We start from the raw sequence: 17,686 nt of genomic DNA, 5'->3' as shown, positions 1-17,686 counted from the left end.
TCCTGTGTATATAAACCGGCTTTCCCCCTGCCTAGACACGCCTCCTGAAGAAGCGGTCAGTGAAACGCGCGTCGGGGCAGAGGGACGCCGAGGAAAACCACATCACGCACTTCTGGTAATGTGCCATTGTTTTTTCTAAATGGAGCTTTACCCGCATATTCACCACTTTGGTCATAAGGGCCTTTTGTATATCTTACCATATGCCGTAACTGCCACAGCACATGATAGTCTAAGTCCTAGACATGAATAAACTATATGGCCAGCATGGGCTATGGTATTTTCCCTATTAGACTCAGTTAGGTCTTTTTGTGTGGTATTTAGCTCTCTTTATACTTGGTCACACCGTAGTGTTATAGAAATCAGGTTGTTTTCCTATGGTTATGTCCCTCTTTTTATTGGATCTTGCACTTTTTTGTTGTTAATTTTTGTTATTGTATGTTTAATTATGTGTTATTTATGCTTAATAAATTATATTTTATTTAGAAAGCACCACTTGTTTTGGGATTTACTGCATAGTGTAATCGCCAAAAAAATGTGATTTAAGCATGACAATTTATGTAGTGGTGACGCTCCGTGTAAATTATCCATACACTTTCATTAGATGAGGTAAAACTGCATTATCTTCCTAGTCACATACGTATTAAGTGCGGTAACGCAGCTTACTACGCATGTGTACTAATTTACATAACGGTGAATCTTGTGACATAGCCGGACATACATGACACAGAGTTGAGGAAAGGAGAGAGAGAGAGAGAGAGAGAGAGAGGTCCCTTTCTTTTTAATAAAAATTATAAAAAAATAAATAAAATAGCATGGGGGTCCCCCTATATTTGTTAACCAGCCAGAGTAAAGACTACTGGGACTGATATTTCAGGCTGGTAAGTATCCAATATCCATGAACCTTACCAGCCTGATAATACCAGACTGCAGCAGCCTGCTTACCTTGGATAGCTAGCAAAAAATAGTAGGATCCCCTCAAAAAAAAAAAAAAAAAAAAAGCGTGGGGTCCCCTATTTTTGTTACCCAGCCAAGGAAAAAGCAGACAGCTGCAGCCTGTATTCTCAAACTGGCAAGGCCCATGGATTTTTGACCCTCACCAGCCTATAAATAGCCTGCAGCTATGACACCTATCCATATCCTATATAGTTATGTGGTCAATAAAGACACAGCAAGAATAAAGTCCTTTTTAATAATCTTAATTAACCATATTTACTGCATCTCCTGCAAAAAAATAAAATAAAATAAACTCCCTGTCTGACGTAGTCCAATTACTGAGTGTCCCACGACGAGTCCAGCTCTGCTACGTCTGGATGCCTTTGGCTGAATAGTGGCAATATACCACCATCCAGCCTGACACCCAGACACAGCAGAGCTTGTAGATGACCACCGGAGGTAACGTGGTCTCCGGCAATCACCTGCACTGCAGGTATCACGATCAGCTGATCTCATCACGAAAACTGCAGTGTGCGTGAACGTCCAGCTGAAACAAGGTAAGACATTGTTTTAAATTAGTACACATGTGTAGTAAGCTGTGTTTCCGCACTTACTATGCATGTGACTATAAAGATGATGCGGTTTTACCACATCTAATAGTCTATGGGAAATTTATGCTGCAGAGACTGAGCGTCTCCGCAACATAGACATGCTGCTGTCTGCAAAGAGGCGCTGCATGTCTGTTTGCGCAGGGAGCTGCAGGCGTTTTATAACGCATATTGGAGATGGGATTTCTTGAAATCCCCTCTACTATGCTGTAGCAGTCAAACCCGCAGCGTTTACTAACCGTGGAGACATGGAAGGACCTCCTTGGTCAGCGTGTCCAGCCCCCTGCTCCATGCAGCATTCACTAAACCATCTCACATAGAGGTCTGTCCAGCCTCTGAAGACTTCCATTGAAGGAGAACTCACCACCTCTCATGGCAGCCTGTTCCACTCATTGATCACCCCATATATTTTATTTTTTTTTAAATTTTACTTTTTTTTTCCCTAATCTAACTTCCCTTTCAGTTTCGGCCCATTGCTTCTCGTGTTTCCATGTGCAAATGAGAATAACGTATAGGTTGTACTGGAAGCCGTGGGATTTTTGCATTTTTCCAGATCAAGGGTGTAGATTGAGAAGAGTAGGAGTCCCATCACATGAATAGTTGGTGTAAGCAGTCTGACTATCCCAGCATCCGGTCTTATCTTGATTATTAACTTCCCCCTCATTTCTATGCACATAACTGTAACTGCATACTTGTGGCTCGTGTGGGGTGTGTTTTTTTTTTTTTTTTTTTTTTTTAATTACCCTCTGTCCCACTCCTGGTTTCAGCTTAAAAATACAATCAGAAGAAATAGAAACCCGTCACCACTTCTGTATTTGTCACCCCTCTTGGTCTTGGCTTACACATACTGAGGTAAAAAGACCTCGCCGAATACTCATGCACGTGGCCTTATGGTTGTTAAACCACCGCTGATTGGCTGCACGTAAATGGTCGGTTTAGTCCAGCTGATTACATATCTGCGTACACAGAACGATTGTTAATAAGATTGTCCAGCAGCCACACATTGCCTGTTTACACGGGATGATGTGCTGCCCAAAAAAAAACTTTTAAGCAAGCTTAAAAAAAATCATTGCTCCAGATCAATGAGTGAGCCGGGTTGTTTAGGTTGAAGAAAAAATAGCTGTGTAATGTCTGACTGGACAACATGTTCACTGTGCGAGGATCATATTCACGAATATTAGTAGATTAGTTTTCCTAGAAGCAGAAGCTGTCCCTCCAGAGTGCTGCTGCCTGACATCCTCATGTGACTAGCGGCCATGATTTCCGTGTTCTGCGCCTGGTGACTGCATGGATCAATATTTGCCAGTGACATAAAGCAGCTGGAGTGACTAGGCGCAAGAGTTCGTAGATCACCTTCATGTGCTATTAACCACTTGGTGTCCAGAAGACAGTGAGCACTCATTTTTAGATGTAGTTTAATAATTTTATTTCTGCAGCACTTTATTGGGTATTAGGAATTACCGTAATTGAATTGTCCTGGGATCTGCATTCTAGAGAACTGGTGCAGCACATGGAAGTCTTTGAGTTTTGAGTGGGAGGTCCAGATTATTGGGGATGTTGGGGAGTGTCCACAGGCCGGATTACATCTGGATTAGCTGCGGATAGAACGCTGCATACAACCGCAGCATTTAACCCACAGCGTCCTGATGTTACAGCATAGTGGAGGGGATTTTATCCAATCCCGTCTCCACTATACGTGCGCACACGCATCTGGCGGCCCTGCGACTACCGACATGGGGCGTGTTTTGTTGTGTGTGGTTTTTTTTTTTTTTTTTTTTTGTTTGTTTTTTTTTTTTTAAGAACGCGGCATGTCTGTTTACCTTGCAGCAACGCTCTGTCGCCGCAAGGTAAATAACTCAGTCCTATGTATAGGGTGCGGCCATTCCGGATGTGTGCAATGAACACATCTGGAATCACCGCGAGTACAGAAGAGGGCGGCACTTTGTCCGGAGCGGAAAACCCACAATCCGGACAGTGGACACGACATGCACCCTTAGTCTTGGGTCATTAGTAGAACATGGTGCACGGGGAGGCAGGAGATGCAGGATGGAGCGCTTTGTGGGAGAGCGTGATAATCTCATGCTGGACTCTGTAGCGGATGGGCAACCAGTGCAACGACTGGCACAGGATTTAAAGTGAAGTTTCTTAATCTAGTTTTCTTATTTCTCCAGTTGTGCAGTTATTGCTCGTGTCCAGCATGGCTATAACACAACCCCAATTCCATGCAGCTCAGTCAATCTGCTAGAACAGAGGTCCCCAACTCCAGTCCTCAAGGCCCACCAACATGTCATGTTTTCAGGATTTCCTTAGTCTTGCCCAGGTAATAATTGCATCACCTGTGCAATGCAAAGGAAATCCTGAAAACGTGACCTGTTGGTGGGCCTTGAGGACTGGAGTTGGGGACCTCTGTGCTAGAACACCGACTTTTTTAAGCCCGTTTACACTGACCATTAATCTGTTACGCTAATGACCCATTGTTCATGATGATCATGTAATGTGAATGGGTGGGTGACTGATTTGTGAAGAAAAACACACGTGCATATAATTTGAGTAAAATTCTTTCTCGTCTTTGAAAAATTGTGTAGATCAATCATAGAATAAGCGAACTGACATCTAAAAGGAGTGGAAATTCAAGTCCTAATTCTTTTTATTTTTTGTTCCTCATGCTGCCACATTTATTGTCCCAATTGAAAGGGCTCTAGAGCAAGGGTGTACCTATTTGAAGCTGCGCTAGGTTGGCTTTTCTGTTCTTAGGGCCTTGCTTGTGGAACTGCAAGTTCTGAGCTCTTGGCCCCTGTTTGACAGGAATTATGGTTTCTCACATTGTCCTACAGACAAGATTTATGTATAATAAATTTTTTGTGTGACAAATATATTAAACTAGCACTGACCAGATGCCTCTTGTGCTTCTACAATGTGACTTCCTCATACTACATGGGGGTGGGCGGGGGTTTGACGAAAAATGTACAAATTACCATGTTTCTTTGGGTTTAACATCTGGTCCCCTTTATCCGTTTACTCCAAGGGGTACAGAATGGATTCCCTCAAGACAACTTACATTTGCCTTGAACATTAATATAAAAATCCAAGTGGTCCCCTGCCCACACGTCGCCGGTCTCTGAACACGGCCCCATAATGTATTACAGCTGTTACAAGGGCAATGTCCAGCAGAATGTAGGATAATCTGCTGTTTGCTGGAGGTCTCGGCATCTCTCATTCCCTTTTGAGACTCCCACCCCCCTTTAATTAGGGAGGTAAGAAAACTGCCTGTTCCATGCTAACCCTATTATACTCTCAATAAAGCTGCAAGTCCTTGTAACCTCCTAAACTTCAAGTTGTGAAACGAGGAAAAAGGGAATGTCTGGTTTTCGAGCATGTGACTGCAATGCCAAAAGCATATGATCTCACAAAGCCGTACATTGCCAAGGATGAGCTCATAATTATTGTAGTGAACTGCTGGCATTGTTTCAGCCAGGACTTAAAGGGGTGGTCCAAAATCCAAATTAAATTTCATCCTAAATGCCTATTTTCTATTATACTTAACGATCTTATTATTTTTTTTTTTTTTTAACTATTTTTTTTTAAAGCTCTTCGTTTGAGAATCTCTGTGCATGCTGGGATATTGAAATGAAGCGTCATCAGGGGTTAGAGGCTGTGGTGGTGTCACTTGCAGGGTCTACGCTCTGCTGCTGGTGAGAGCGCACTCTATTATGCACATCGGTGACAGCAGGGACTAGCCCACCCCTGAAATGAAGGTCACTGACACTTTGTTTAGGGAGGGGGTAGGGAATCTGGCAGTCACCACAGACTCCGCACCCCTAATGATGCTTTGTTTGGGTGTCCCAGAATACACTGGGTTTCTCAGTGTTATCAAAAGGAAAGTTACCGTAATTTTTTTTTTTTTGTATAAAATAGAATGTTAGAGTTGGATGGCTTCTCCCGCGTCATCGCATCCATCCCCTGCTCAATGCATTGAACCATTAAAAAATGGATAAGATTATTGCATTAAATTAGGCATTTAGGGGGAAAATAATTTGTTTCTGCCCACCCCTTTAACCTATAAATGATTGAATACTCAATATTAGAACTGGTCCTCTACTCCCACGGTAGCTACAACCTGTAAAATGACTATTGGACATCTGCCTGCAAATTGTGAGGTGAACAGTGATGCAGAAAACTCCATTATCGCAATGCTTAAAGCTGTTACTTTTTAGAGTTCTTTAACCCATTCTCAACTGGGCTCTTTAATGTGTAATATACAGTATGTGTGTGTATATAATTAGAAAATATATATTGGGACCTGGTATAAACATTCTATCTCTTAGCGGAGTGTCTTCTTGAGGATCACTGCCCCTTGGCTAACACTATTAATTACATCCATGGTGAAAAAGGGGAAGAGTCCATATCTCTGGGTGGGGACCAAACCTTGGTTCGGGAGAGGTCATTTAAACCTGGCCGAAAAGACGTTAATGGCAAGTGATGAGTCTCTTTAAAGAGGCTGTTGCACTCATGATGTGACAGATCGGTGAACGGTCTTTGCTTGATGTATCATAGACATAAAGGTTTGACTCCATAGCACAATATTTGGCCTATGACTATGAACAAGTCATGTGTGCCCTTGGTGGGTTGTTGGTAGAGCTAGGGCGTGTGTCTGCTTTGTAACATTAACCTCATTTTAGATAAGGCACTAGCTGAATGTTTGTTTGCAGATCTCTGGGTGTTTCGCTTCTACAGTAATGATGCATGTGTCACGTCCTCCTTATTAAAGGAACATTGAACCTACAAATGTTTTAAGTAAAAAGATGAAAAATGTATTCTCGCTGTTGGACTACCTTATCATGAGTACTTGGTACATTTTTATTTCAAACACAACATGCCAAAAGGAGAGAAGTCATAGCGGAAAACAATACAAACCAATTGGTGCAGAGTCTGCAACATCAACTACTCATCGTGAAAACTTGCCCTTGGTCTGCAGCATTTTGTGTTACCCTGAAACTCTTGTGGGAATCCTACGGAGAACATTAGGGTTGATCCACTAATAAGTTTAATCTTCAGCTAGTGATCAACAGCATTCATGCCACATGGTCAAAGGAGCTAGGCTGTTTTGGGACTCTAGAAAAACTTCTGCCGTTACTTCTGCAACGTGCACGGTCACGATTCCACGGCATTGACTATGATTTTCTCAGTAGAAAACAGAACCTCTGCTGAAAGAAGATGACTTTAGTCGGTACGTGACCACAACTGTGTAAACTGCCTAGGGGTCAGGTGGTTGTGTGATCCTCCATCATGTGAGAGGATTGGAGCACTGACGCTCAGCTCGCAGCAGAGCAGGAGCCAATGTATATGGCATCCGATGCGACAACTAGTGGGATTCCAGCCTTGGGGAGAGAAGCGGGTCACAAATCCTGCTTAATTCTAAGGCAGGATTTACACTGGCTGATTATCATAACTCCTCCCAATAATCAGTCATTGTATACAGCCTAATTGTCTAACAAGCAAAATGTCCATTTGTTAAGTAAGTTATTTTTTTTACTGGTCTTAAAAATAAATCTTCGCTCACGGCAGCACATCATCCTGTGTATAAAGGCCATGTGCTACCGAGACCAATATTCTGTGTGCATAGCCTGCCGATCTTACTGGTCTTCCTGTGCGGATCATAAACGCAGTCGGCCTGTTTAAGCTGGTGGTCGTTTTGGAGCCTTTCAGCAATCAAGTAGCCAATTAGCAGTCATTTTACTCCATCAGTTGGGCGGTGAATCTGCCCTTAGAAGGGGTTGTCTTTTACTGATAACTTGCCCATAGACAAAACCGTTCCTGAATCTTGCTCCACTTACCGCTTGTTGTTGGATTGTGTCTTGCTGTTGATATTGTTGTAGTTGAGACATGGCCGTCAGCCGAACAAGCTTGTTCAACAGGTATCTGATATGTATGACCTTCTTTTTGGATGTGAGGATTCCAGTGTCTCTTATAAGGAACCGATCACGTCAGGAATACTATTTGCATGCAGATGGTATTGGTAACGTACAGGTTAGTGGCGCTTAAATTGAGTAGCCGTCTTACTGGAGCAGCAGCTACAGGGAGAAAAAGAAGTTATATTCTTCCTGCAGCTGCTTGTTTCTAGTCAAGGGGTCTATGCAAAGAGCTCTGTCACTGCTTACTGTACAGTGAACATGCTATAATCGCTCTGCACTCACCACAGCCTGCCAATGCGCATGGAAGCGGACTGTCAGTATGCCGGGAAGTAATTACAGCTGCTCACGGTCCTGAGAGGTCACTAAAAGCCCCCTGATGACTGAGCTGCTGTTGGGAGAAATCTTAATTTTCTCCTTGTAGCCACTGCTCCATTGAGCCTAGCAGACATGATTTAACCACCATTTACCTGCCGACTATCCTCATATCTGCAGCTGAATAGCGTTTCCAGATGTTACGAGTTCCATTTAAGGCTCTGCAGGTTTACATGTCTGTCTTATGCAAGGACCATCTCTATTGAACAATGCAAACAAAGCTGAGCGTACTCCAAGCTGGGTGTATATTTGCTCCTTAAGGCTGTAAAAGGAAAGGTTGGGAAATCCATTTGATGGGGTCAAGTGATTTTCTACATTGTTTGGGAATGAGCTACGTGTTCATGTTTGGTAGCTGATGTATGCATGTATTGTCCCTGCCATTCATCTGACTTTTGTCTTGTCTTTTTCTTCTCCCCTCCAGATTTGTGGTTGTGCTCTCATAGGACTGGGAATCTATGTGCTGGTCCAAATGCACAACCCGCAAGTATTTAAAAACGCCTCCGTATTCGGGCCCCCTATTGTCATTATTGCTGTGGGTGTCGTCATTTTCTTCATCTCCTTCTTTGGCTGCTGTGGAGCTGTAAAGGAGAACTACTGCATGGTCACCACGGTGAGGACGCTTCTCTTCAGTTGATGTGGATTGGTGGTATAGAAAGATGAGTGTTATACATATCTTAATGCCATGTTTTTGTTCCAGTTCGCCGTTTTGCTGGGTTTGATATTCCTGGTGGAAATCGCAGCTGCAATCGCTGGATATGTCTACAGGGGTCAGGTAAGTCTCTTTTGTTGCTGTAGCCCCACTTAGTTCATGTACATCAAGAGATGGCATATCGATCTCAGTAGACTCTTGTTCTGCTGTGATAGTCCCAAACATACTGCTCTCCCTTCACTAACTTGTACAGAGGTCCCTTAAGCCTGAGGCACAGACCAACCGTGGGTCTCCTGACCTGAATGCTACAGCCGCCTATATGCCAATGAGCCTCTTGTATGCCTATGAGGCTGTTATTTCAGGGCAGGAGACCTTCATGTGGTCCTGTTATCTAAGCATCTGGGCATGCTCCTAATATGTTCGAGTCCCTGTGACAGCATGTGTTGGGGAATCTCACGTGTTGAGGCTGTCCAACAAGCCATCCCCGCACGTGTTGAGGCTGTCTTAACAGCCTCAAATCATGCAGCCACGGGGACATGAATATATTTCAGCCACGCCAAGATACTCGGCTAAGACCCTGCGCATGCTCGGATATTATCAGAGCATAATTAACTCATCGCTACTAATAATCCTTCATATTGGAGGGTCAGAAAGTAGAACATTTAGTTGAATATTTTCAGTATGTAGATTAAAGTAAGCCACCAATAAGTCATAACTTTTTTCCTTGACGTTTGCTGGTGGAGTTTGGGTGGTAGAATTGATAGCCCTTCTAATGTGTCCGGTGTATGGCCTAAAGACCCTTCGCTACATGAGGACTGTCGTTATATAACTTCGTGATTTTTAGCAGGGCTAGTATAAATTATGCTAGTGGGCTCAGGATCTTCTGCAGCCTATCAAAGAGGGAAGACAATTTTCTTACAAGAGGGAGCCAGTAAGACACTGTCCATCTACCAAGGGTTTAAAAAAAAAAAAGTTTTTTTCTCCCTCTTCCAACAGTAGGCAAAGGCATAGCAATGAAGGAATTGATCCCATAATCTGCCTTGGGATCCCTGACAGTCATTCAGCTCATCAGTTGTTACTGCGCCGGATTCTTGAATGAGTCTGAGCAAATCAAGTATTTTCCAGTGATGGTGAAATGTGAATTTGACTTTTTTTTTTTCATGGTTTTTAGTTACAGAGTGCATTCTCGGATACCATTACAGATGGCCTGAAAAATTACAATAAGACTAAAGAAGCAAAGAAGGGAATTGATGATCTTCAGCAAGGTGTAAGTTATGGCTGCCATTCCAATGAGCAGATTTATATTAGTCATCCAGAGCAGGCGCCGCTGATATAGAATGACTTAGATCGGGCTAAGGAATCCTCAGCTGAAGTAAACGTATGATGGCAACTTGAATTAACGAGAAATCGAGACAAGGTTGTCTCGTTAAAACTCTTTATTATAGTGTTTAACTGCTTCCTGACATGACTGACATTTTGCAGGAACTACATCCTGTAAATGTCTATGTAAATTCTGCTGCTTGTGGAATTGCAGATATTTGTGCTTCGTAATCAACAGAAGTCCAGCAGTTTTCCAGCTATCACAAAAGAAAAATCCAATCCTGGCCATTTATTCCCGATAGATGAAGAGATCAATAATATGGCAATATTTAATAGGCTGCCGGTTATTCTGCCAATGGCTGGCGGGTATATTGCTCTGCAGTACACAAGTATTGCAGTGTACTGTGTAAGCAACCAATACTTGCACGGTCATGTTCTCTTTTTTGAACTAATGTAAAAATCAGCATTTCTCCAAAACGGTGTAGGTATTTAAAAAGAAAAAAAAAAAGCAATAATTGTGTTTTTATATCGCTTTCCATAAAAAAAGGAATGAAGTGATCAAATATTTGTACCCCAGAAATGGTACGTATTAAAACCATAGCTCGTTCTGCAAAAAAAGCCTTTACATAATAATATAACAATATGTGGTGGTTGTTTGGGGAATATAGATTTGTGACTTGCTGTCACGATTCTACAGTCGCATATAGCGACTGCAGACTCAACCTAGACAACCTTTAATAAAGACTTCTCACTATGTAACGAAGGTGAGACCGCTGCCCTGCGTGCCCATCCTCTCTGGTAAGACCTTGCTCTCATGCACTTACCAGCCCTCGCCTCTAAGGCCTGTCCCACACGTCCAGATAATTCCGGTACCGGAGTTATCCGTGTGCTCACGTGGCACACATGCAGCAGCCGTGTGCCGACTGGGTACCACACGCACCATGCAGGAGACATCGCTACAGTTAAGCGCTGTCCCCTGCTTTGGGTGCTGAATCCAGAATTCATTCCTTCTTCCCAGCAGCGTTTGCTGGAGAGAAGGAATGAAAAATCAGGGTTGTGTTTATTTTAAACACACAAAAAAAAAAAAAAAAAAAGTTCCCGGTCAGCTCCCGCCTGCCTCCCCCTGTGCGCCCGCCCGCTGGCATTAAAATACTTACACAGCTCCCTCGATGCTTCCTCTCAGCGTCACTGCTTGTCTTGTATGAGCGGTCACGTGGTGCCACACATTACAGTGATGAATATGCGGCTTTACCCCATGGGAGGTGGAGCCGCATATTCATCACTGTAATGAGCGGCACCACATGACAGCTCATACAGGACAAGCAGCGACGCTGAGAAAAAGCATCGAGGGAGCTGGGTAAGTATTTTAATGCCAGTGGGCGGGCGCGCAGGGGGAGGCAGGCGGGAGTTGACCGGGAACTTTATTTTAAACACACACAAAAAAAAACCAAAATCCTGATTTTTTTTTTTTTTTTTCATTCCTTCTCTCCAGCAAACGCTGCTGGGAAGAAAAAATGAATTCTGGATTCAGCACCCAAAGCAGGGGACAGCGCTTAACTCTAGCGATGTCTCCTGCACGGTGCGTGTGGTACCCAGTCGGCACACGGACAGCATCCGTGTGCAGTACATGTTTACACGGACGCATTGACTTTAATGGGTCCGTGTGATGCGTGCGCTCCCACAAACACTGACATGTCTCAGTGTTTTCCAAACGGACACACGGTCCGTGAATACACGCTGACATGTGCAGAGACACATTGATTTTAATGTGTCTACGTGAGTCAGTGTCTCCGGTACGTGAGGAAACTGTCACCTCACGTACAGGAGCCACTGACGTGTGAAACCGGCCTAAGGCAGACAAGTATGGGGAATGTTTTTATTTTATCTTCTATTCAGGAAGGGCGAGCAGAGATGGAAGAAATAAGTTACACAATATATCAGACAATTGCAGAACTTTGTTTGCTGTATATCCCGGAAAGGCTTATTCAATTTACTTGAAAATTTGCCACGTTTTTGCAATGTCGTTCGGTGATCGTTATTATGGTTCATAATAAAACTTCAACTACAAGTTTATTGTATACCCATAACTTTCTGCTTCCAATACCGAACCACATTGTCCTCTTCCTCTCCAGTTCAAGTGCTGCGGTGCCAATAACTTTACCGACTGGAAGAACTATGACCCATTTAAAGGTACAAATGACGTGCCCGACTCCTGCTGCAAGCAGTTTTTGCTAAACTGTGGCAAGAACCTGACCAACATTTATACTGCTGTAAGTATGCATAGAAGCACTTTTTTTTTTTTTTTTTTTCTCTTGGTTTTCAGCATAGGTCTACTTTAATGCAGGAAGGATGTAAGCTGCTTCCAGACACCTCCCAAGTAAAAGGATTAGGCCGGGATCACACATGCAAGAAATACATCCGAGTCTCGCATTGTAATACCCGGCTTTGCTGCCGTTCCTCAGGAGCGGAGCGTGCGGCTCCATGTATTGCTATGCGGCCGACACTCCGCTCCTGAGTGATGGCGGCAAAGCCGGGTATTACCATGTGAGACTCGGACTTATTTCTCGCATGTGTGATCTCGGCCTTATGCTTGAAATCCAGTCTGCCCAATTTTCTCCTCCATCTGAATAAAATTGGGTCCCACCCAGCTACGGCAATGTGACCAACCAGCTTTATTGTGCAATTGTCATTGGGGTTTCCCATAATGCACTGTTTTCACGTAATTGTCATAATCAGCAGCAGAACTTTGAACTACTTTTTTCCCTTAGTGGGATAATAAAATGTGTATTCAAAAAGGTTCACTAATATGTAATGCATCTGCCAAGACCTCCAAAAATCTGAACAATTTCTGAAATGGAGACTCCAAAACCATGTTTGTAGCAGCACATTCCCTTTCATACAGAATTGTCCACATAATGACCGTGTTTTCTGGAGTAGAAGACGCTCCACGGCTCCGTATCACTTTACAGTCACCAACAGAATGTCTCTGCACTGTGATCCTGAATGTTGTCCTGCTTTATCCTTTTGCAAACACCCAGGAGGGGGTCCATTTACTGGGGTCCATTTCCTGCAGTCCCAGTGGGAGCTAATGCTACAGTAGGTTTTCACTGCAAATGCCAGCAGCTGCTCCCCCTAGTGTTTATTAAAAGTTGAAAACCTCAAAACTTTTGAAAATATTTTCCATGATTTAGATCATTAAAACATTAATACTTTACATTTTTTCCATTGATGAAAATGGAATCTTAACATTTCCTGTAAGACCCCCCCCTTACACATTAGGTTAGCAGCCAGTCACACAGATGATGGGTTGGATCATCAGACTTTATCATGTGTGAATTTTACCACCCAGCACTTCTTGTTCAGATGAATGAAAGGTTTGTCTGTATGGGGCAGTCGGAAGAGATGGCTGACAGCTGATTGCTCATTTTGGCCTTTGGATTTTTTATGTATATGGCCGGCTTTACACTTGTTTGAGGCACTCATTGAGGTCTTGATTAAGTTACCAAATATAGCATAGACTTTATACCTCTATATTAGGCTTCCTTTGCATTTGTGCACTAAAATCAATGGGGGCAATACCAACAATGTGAATATGGCCCTATAAAAGAGAATTGCATTAATTCATGAACCTAGATGACCTACTGGCTGTATACAGATCACAACTGACATGCAATCTCCACTATGTCTGTATGCCTTAGATGCTATCCAGAGATGGCTGAAGTGGTGAGGAGGCTGGAGACACTTTATTCTTCTGGTCTCCGTGCTATTAAAAAAAAATTTAAAAACTAGATTCTTCCCCCCCTCCCCCCCGCACGGTTACAGCTGATGTATATGAGGTGTGTGTGTGTATATCCTCTAGGTTCACGTGTGAAAATGTCATCCACTTGTCAGAAACTAACTTTCACATCCTGTGCTCTCGTTTTTGCACATAACTTGTCTTATTGTGAGCCTCCTATATTTTCGGATGGCAGGTTTTTTTTCTTCTACTTCAGCGATTTACCCCTTCAAGAAGATGAGCACGGACAATAGAACTTGATGGTATCGGCTATCCATTAGATAATCTGTTACTTGTTCTCAATAGATCTTTGAGAGCTGTAGAAAAAAAAAAATTCCCAATCCCAAAAGTCCATAATGATTGTGAATAGTAATATATGTAGGACATGAATGACGAATAAGCTTTATTACTTTAGTGACTGATTTTGGCACTTCTGCCTACTCTTCCTTACGCAGGGTTGTGTGCCCACAATAGAAGCCATATTCAAAACCAACATAGGCATCATCGCTGGAGTTGCCTTGGGCATTGCTTTCTTCGAGGTGAGTCCTTATTTTCATTTTTAGAGGGATTTTTCTACACTTGCACCTTTTATCGGCACTGTCTGAGTCCTTCAATAGTCATAGCATGGCGAAGGAAACTCTCCTGTCATAAATCTGACTTGGGAGGGTGCTGGACCTGGGACTACCTCTTATCCAAAGATGAGTGTCTTATTGAAGCAGCAGATCTATGAAATTTGGCTTCTTTCCACCTTATGTTGATATGCAATAAAAAAAGTGAATATTTGTTCTTCACTATAGGACTATGTAATAAAACCACCATTACGGACAGTGTGCGGTGTGAGACTGGAGTAGTTTTAAGTTGCATTAATACTTTTGATTTTTCTTTCAGGTCTTGGGAATCATCTTTGCCTGCTGTCTAATGAAGGGAATCCGCAGTGGGTATGAAGTCATGTGAACGTCTCCAGTGTAGAAGATTGCGCCGTACTGTCACTTCCTCCGTCGCCATGTTAAGCTATATGCTGGGCTCTGCTGGATTTGCGTGATTTGCAACTTTTTGGCGTATGCCAGGCTGTAGCTTCATAAGGCAGTGTGTTATTTCCTGTGTGAATTAAATGCTCTGTATCACTAGTTTTTATGTGTTTGTAGGGAAACCTGTAGCTGTCACGTCTTACTCACATCTTCCATATATAATGCACATTTTAGCTACAGATGTTCCTACAAGCTGCTGTAAAGTAACGGATTTAATTTCTCATTTTTAAAGCTTTACCAGTCTTGTTCAAGACAATTTATGGGGGGAAAAAATCATATAAAAAATACTAAATACTGTAACATTCCTTCAGTGCCTTAATGCAATATTTTTGCCAATGCCCATAATGGAGCGGACTATATATATCTAGATCTTCAATGCAGAAGAAATGTAAAAAGTGTATGTAAGTTGTGCCATAAGTGCTGCCAAGGGGTGATGTCCTGTAATTTTTGCGAATAGCATGTGCTGTCGTACTTAATAATTACTGTCTAACTTTCTATTTCTACAAAGTGGAAAATTTTTAATGCCAATAATAAAGTGATTAGAACGGCTGTCTGACCTGAGTTTAATCTGTTCAAATTAGATATAATGACATATATGGTAATTGCCTTCATCTGAAGACTTTGGGCTCCGATTCATCAAGGCTTTCACTCCAGCGTTTTGGCGTAAAAAACTTTGAAAAGTTGGAAGTTTAGGCACAACTTGGAGTTCTTGGTAAAATTTAGCGTTTTCACACCAGTTTCACATGGGCAGAAGTTATGACTCCACAACTCGTCTATCTCTTGACAATCGGTGGCGTTCACTGAAAGAATGTCACTCCAGTCCCTGACTATTTTACCATATAATAGAATTCATCCCAGGAAGGGTTGCCAACTTGAGGTTTTTTTTTGTTTTGTTTTTTTCCTGGACAGCTTAACCAAAAATCACACTTTTTTTTTTTTTTTTTTTTTTTTTTTACACCTTGGAAACAATAATAAAGCATTAAGACTGTAAGCGATGCATGTCTACAGCCCATAATTCTGGTATGAAGACATCAGCTGCATTTGCTGAAAAATGAGAATTACAATCTAATCTAAGTTAAATACAATACAAAGTTCTTCAGCTCCAAAAAGTCACTGATGCCTTGCTTTTTTATTACTGGTAAGGCAAAGTGCCCTACAGACTGTTCTGGAGTTTTGGCAACCCTGATCCTAAGTGTGATGTAACGGTGAAAAAGAGCTATTCTGCCATTTTGTGGTTGTTTGTTTTTCTTTGTTTTTATGTTGATCGTTCATGGTTTTTTTTTTTTTTTAATGGGGGGGGGGGAGTGTAATTAAAATGATTTTATAATCTTTTATTTTATTTTTTTCCCCCTGGGCATCCCTTATGACAGGAGGTAGTCCTACTCATCCTCTAGGGCAGTGTTCCCCAACTCCAGATTTCCTTAGTATTGCACAAGTGATTGAATGCTTGCCTCTCCAGGTAATGCAATTATCACCTGTGCAATACTAAGGAAATCCTGGAAACATGACCTGTTGGTGGCTCTTGAGGACCGGAGTTGGGGAACACTGCTCTAGGGACAGGAAACATGAAGTTAAAGGCCTCTTCCACGTCACCCTCAGTGTTTTTCCTGTCCCTAGCAGGACAGAGCAGGAAGGAGAGATGGAAGGGGGGAGGGGTATGCAGGAAGGAATAAAGGCAAGAAAGCCTCTGTCGACTTTATCCAGGTAGATTACTTCAATTATTTCTCAGTCATACAAATCAGAAAACGGCCCCACTTAAAATTAAGGCTCACTCCACAGGAGCAATTTTGGTGTCCTGGGCTAAGAGCTAGAGCTTCCACAGACTAAATTTGCGGAGCTGCTACTTGGTCTAATATAACCACTTTCTGTAGACACTACAAGCTAGACGTAAGGTTAGCAGTTGGCTTATGGATGCAAAGTCCTGCCCTGAGATGCCATTGATTTGGTATTTCTCCAGTTGTGCTATCATGAGGCTTGAAAGAAAGAACCTGGCACTCAACTCAATGCTTGTGTGAATTTTTAATGTAGTACCCAAAACGTTTCGGTCCTATGTCAGGACCTTCATCAGTTACGTACTAGTAGTGGAATTTTTGGTATTGGTGACAAGGTCAGAGGACACACCGTGATCTGTCTGTTAATGCGCAGATAATTGGCAATTTAGTGTGGACTTGTATATCTCATATCGCTGGTGTGTACCGGTGTCCACACCAGCGATATGAGATCTAGAAGTCCACTCTAAATTGCCAAATTATTATCTGCGCAGACGCAGATCACGGTGTGTCCTCTGACATCATTGTCACCAATACCAAAAATTCCACTACTAGTACGTAACTGATGAAGGTCCTGACATAGGACCGAAACGTTTTGGGTACTACATTAAAAATTCACACAAGCATTAAGTTGAGTGCCAGGTTCTTTCAAGTTTCACATGGTGTGGGAACCTACCTTGGCACCATCAATAGTAGTGCACACGCCTTTACCCTCTGTGCTGTCATGAGGGACATTCTGGGAATTAGTTCTACCAGTAATTATATTTCCAGGAGTCCATCATGACTATGGCACAATTACATTCCCTCCCCTGAATTCTGAAAGCTTATGTGAGGTTAACATTTGTAAAGAATTCAATAAAATGGAGTTGCTTCCATCCTGGTGTGGTGATTGGTAAAGACACTGGGGGTGAGGTGGAAGAGGTGGGGGCTCTTAACATCTTGTGCTTCTTTTCTCTAGAGGACGAGTGGGACTACCTCCTGTCTTGCTGTCATGATGGACTCCTGGAAAGGAAATACAATTACTAATAGGACTAAAATATAGAATTTTTTTTATTCTGTCTTCAATCTCCACATCGTCTTTACTCATGCAAGCATTTGGATCCCTTGCTCTATATATTCCATTACCATGGTGTTTCACAATCTCATTAAAATGTCTCCTATGAATGCCTGGGCTTCCCATCAGTGCCAAGTTGGTAGCCAGAAGGGACTTCAGGAGGCAAGGAGCTAATAGGACCCAGTGAGTGTATGCACCATTGATCTCTCCATTTAAATGCGATCAGTGACCGCACCATCTAAATCAGTATTTTTCCATCATACATG

The 17,686-nt window shown here is 42.5% G+C and overlaps 1 protein-coding gene across 1 annotated transcript in view; it reads left to right on the top strand.

The window, feature by feature from the left end:
• Window positions 1-15,146, top strand: part of CD63 (CD63 molecule) — a 28,405-nt gene extending 13,259 nt beyond the window's left edge. Inside the window, exons 3-8 of the mRNA XM_069758375.1 lie at window positions 8,247-8,435; window positions 8,523-8,597; window positions 9,646-9,741; window positions 11,927-12,064; window positions 14,025-14,108; window positions 14,458-15,146. Coding sequence (XP_069614476.1) covers window positions 8,247-8,435; window positions 8,523-8,597; window positions 9,646-9,741; window positions 11,927-12,064; window positions 14,025-14,108; window positions 14,458-14,523 — 648 coding nt within the window. The 3' untranslated portion in view covers window positions 14,524-15,146. The remainder of the gene's footprint in view (window positions 1-8,246; window positions 8,436-8,522; window positions 8,598-9,645; window positions 9,742-11,926; window positions 12,065-14,024; window positions 14,109-14,457) is intronic.
• Window positions 15,147-17,686: the final 2,540 nt, after the last annotated feature.

The sequence above is a fragment of the Ranitomeya imitator genome, chromosome 3, assembly GCF_032444005.1.
Source record: "Ranitomeya imitator isolate aRanImi1 chromosome 3, aRanImi1.pri, whole genome shotgun sequence".
NCBI classification, from domain to species: Eukaryota; Metazoa; Chordata; class Amphibia; order Anura; family Dendrobatidae; genus Ranitomeya; species Ranitomeya imitator.
The sequence above is the reverse complement of the archived record's forward strand: the minus strand, read 5'-3'. Positions and strand labels throughout refer to the sequence as shown.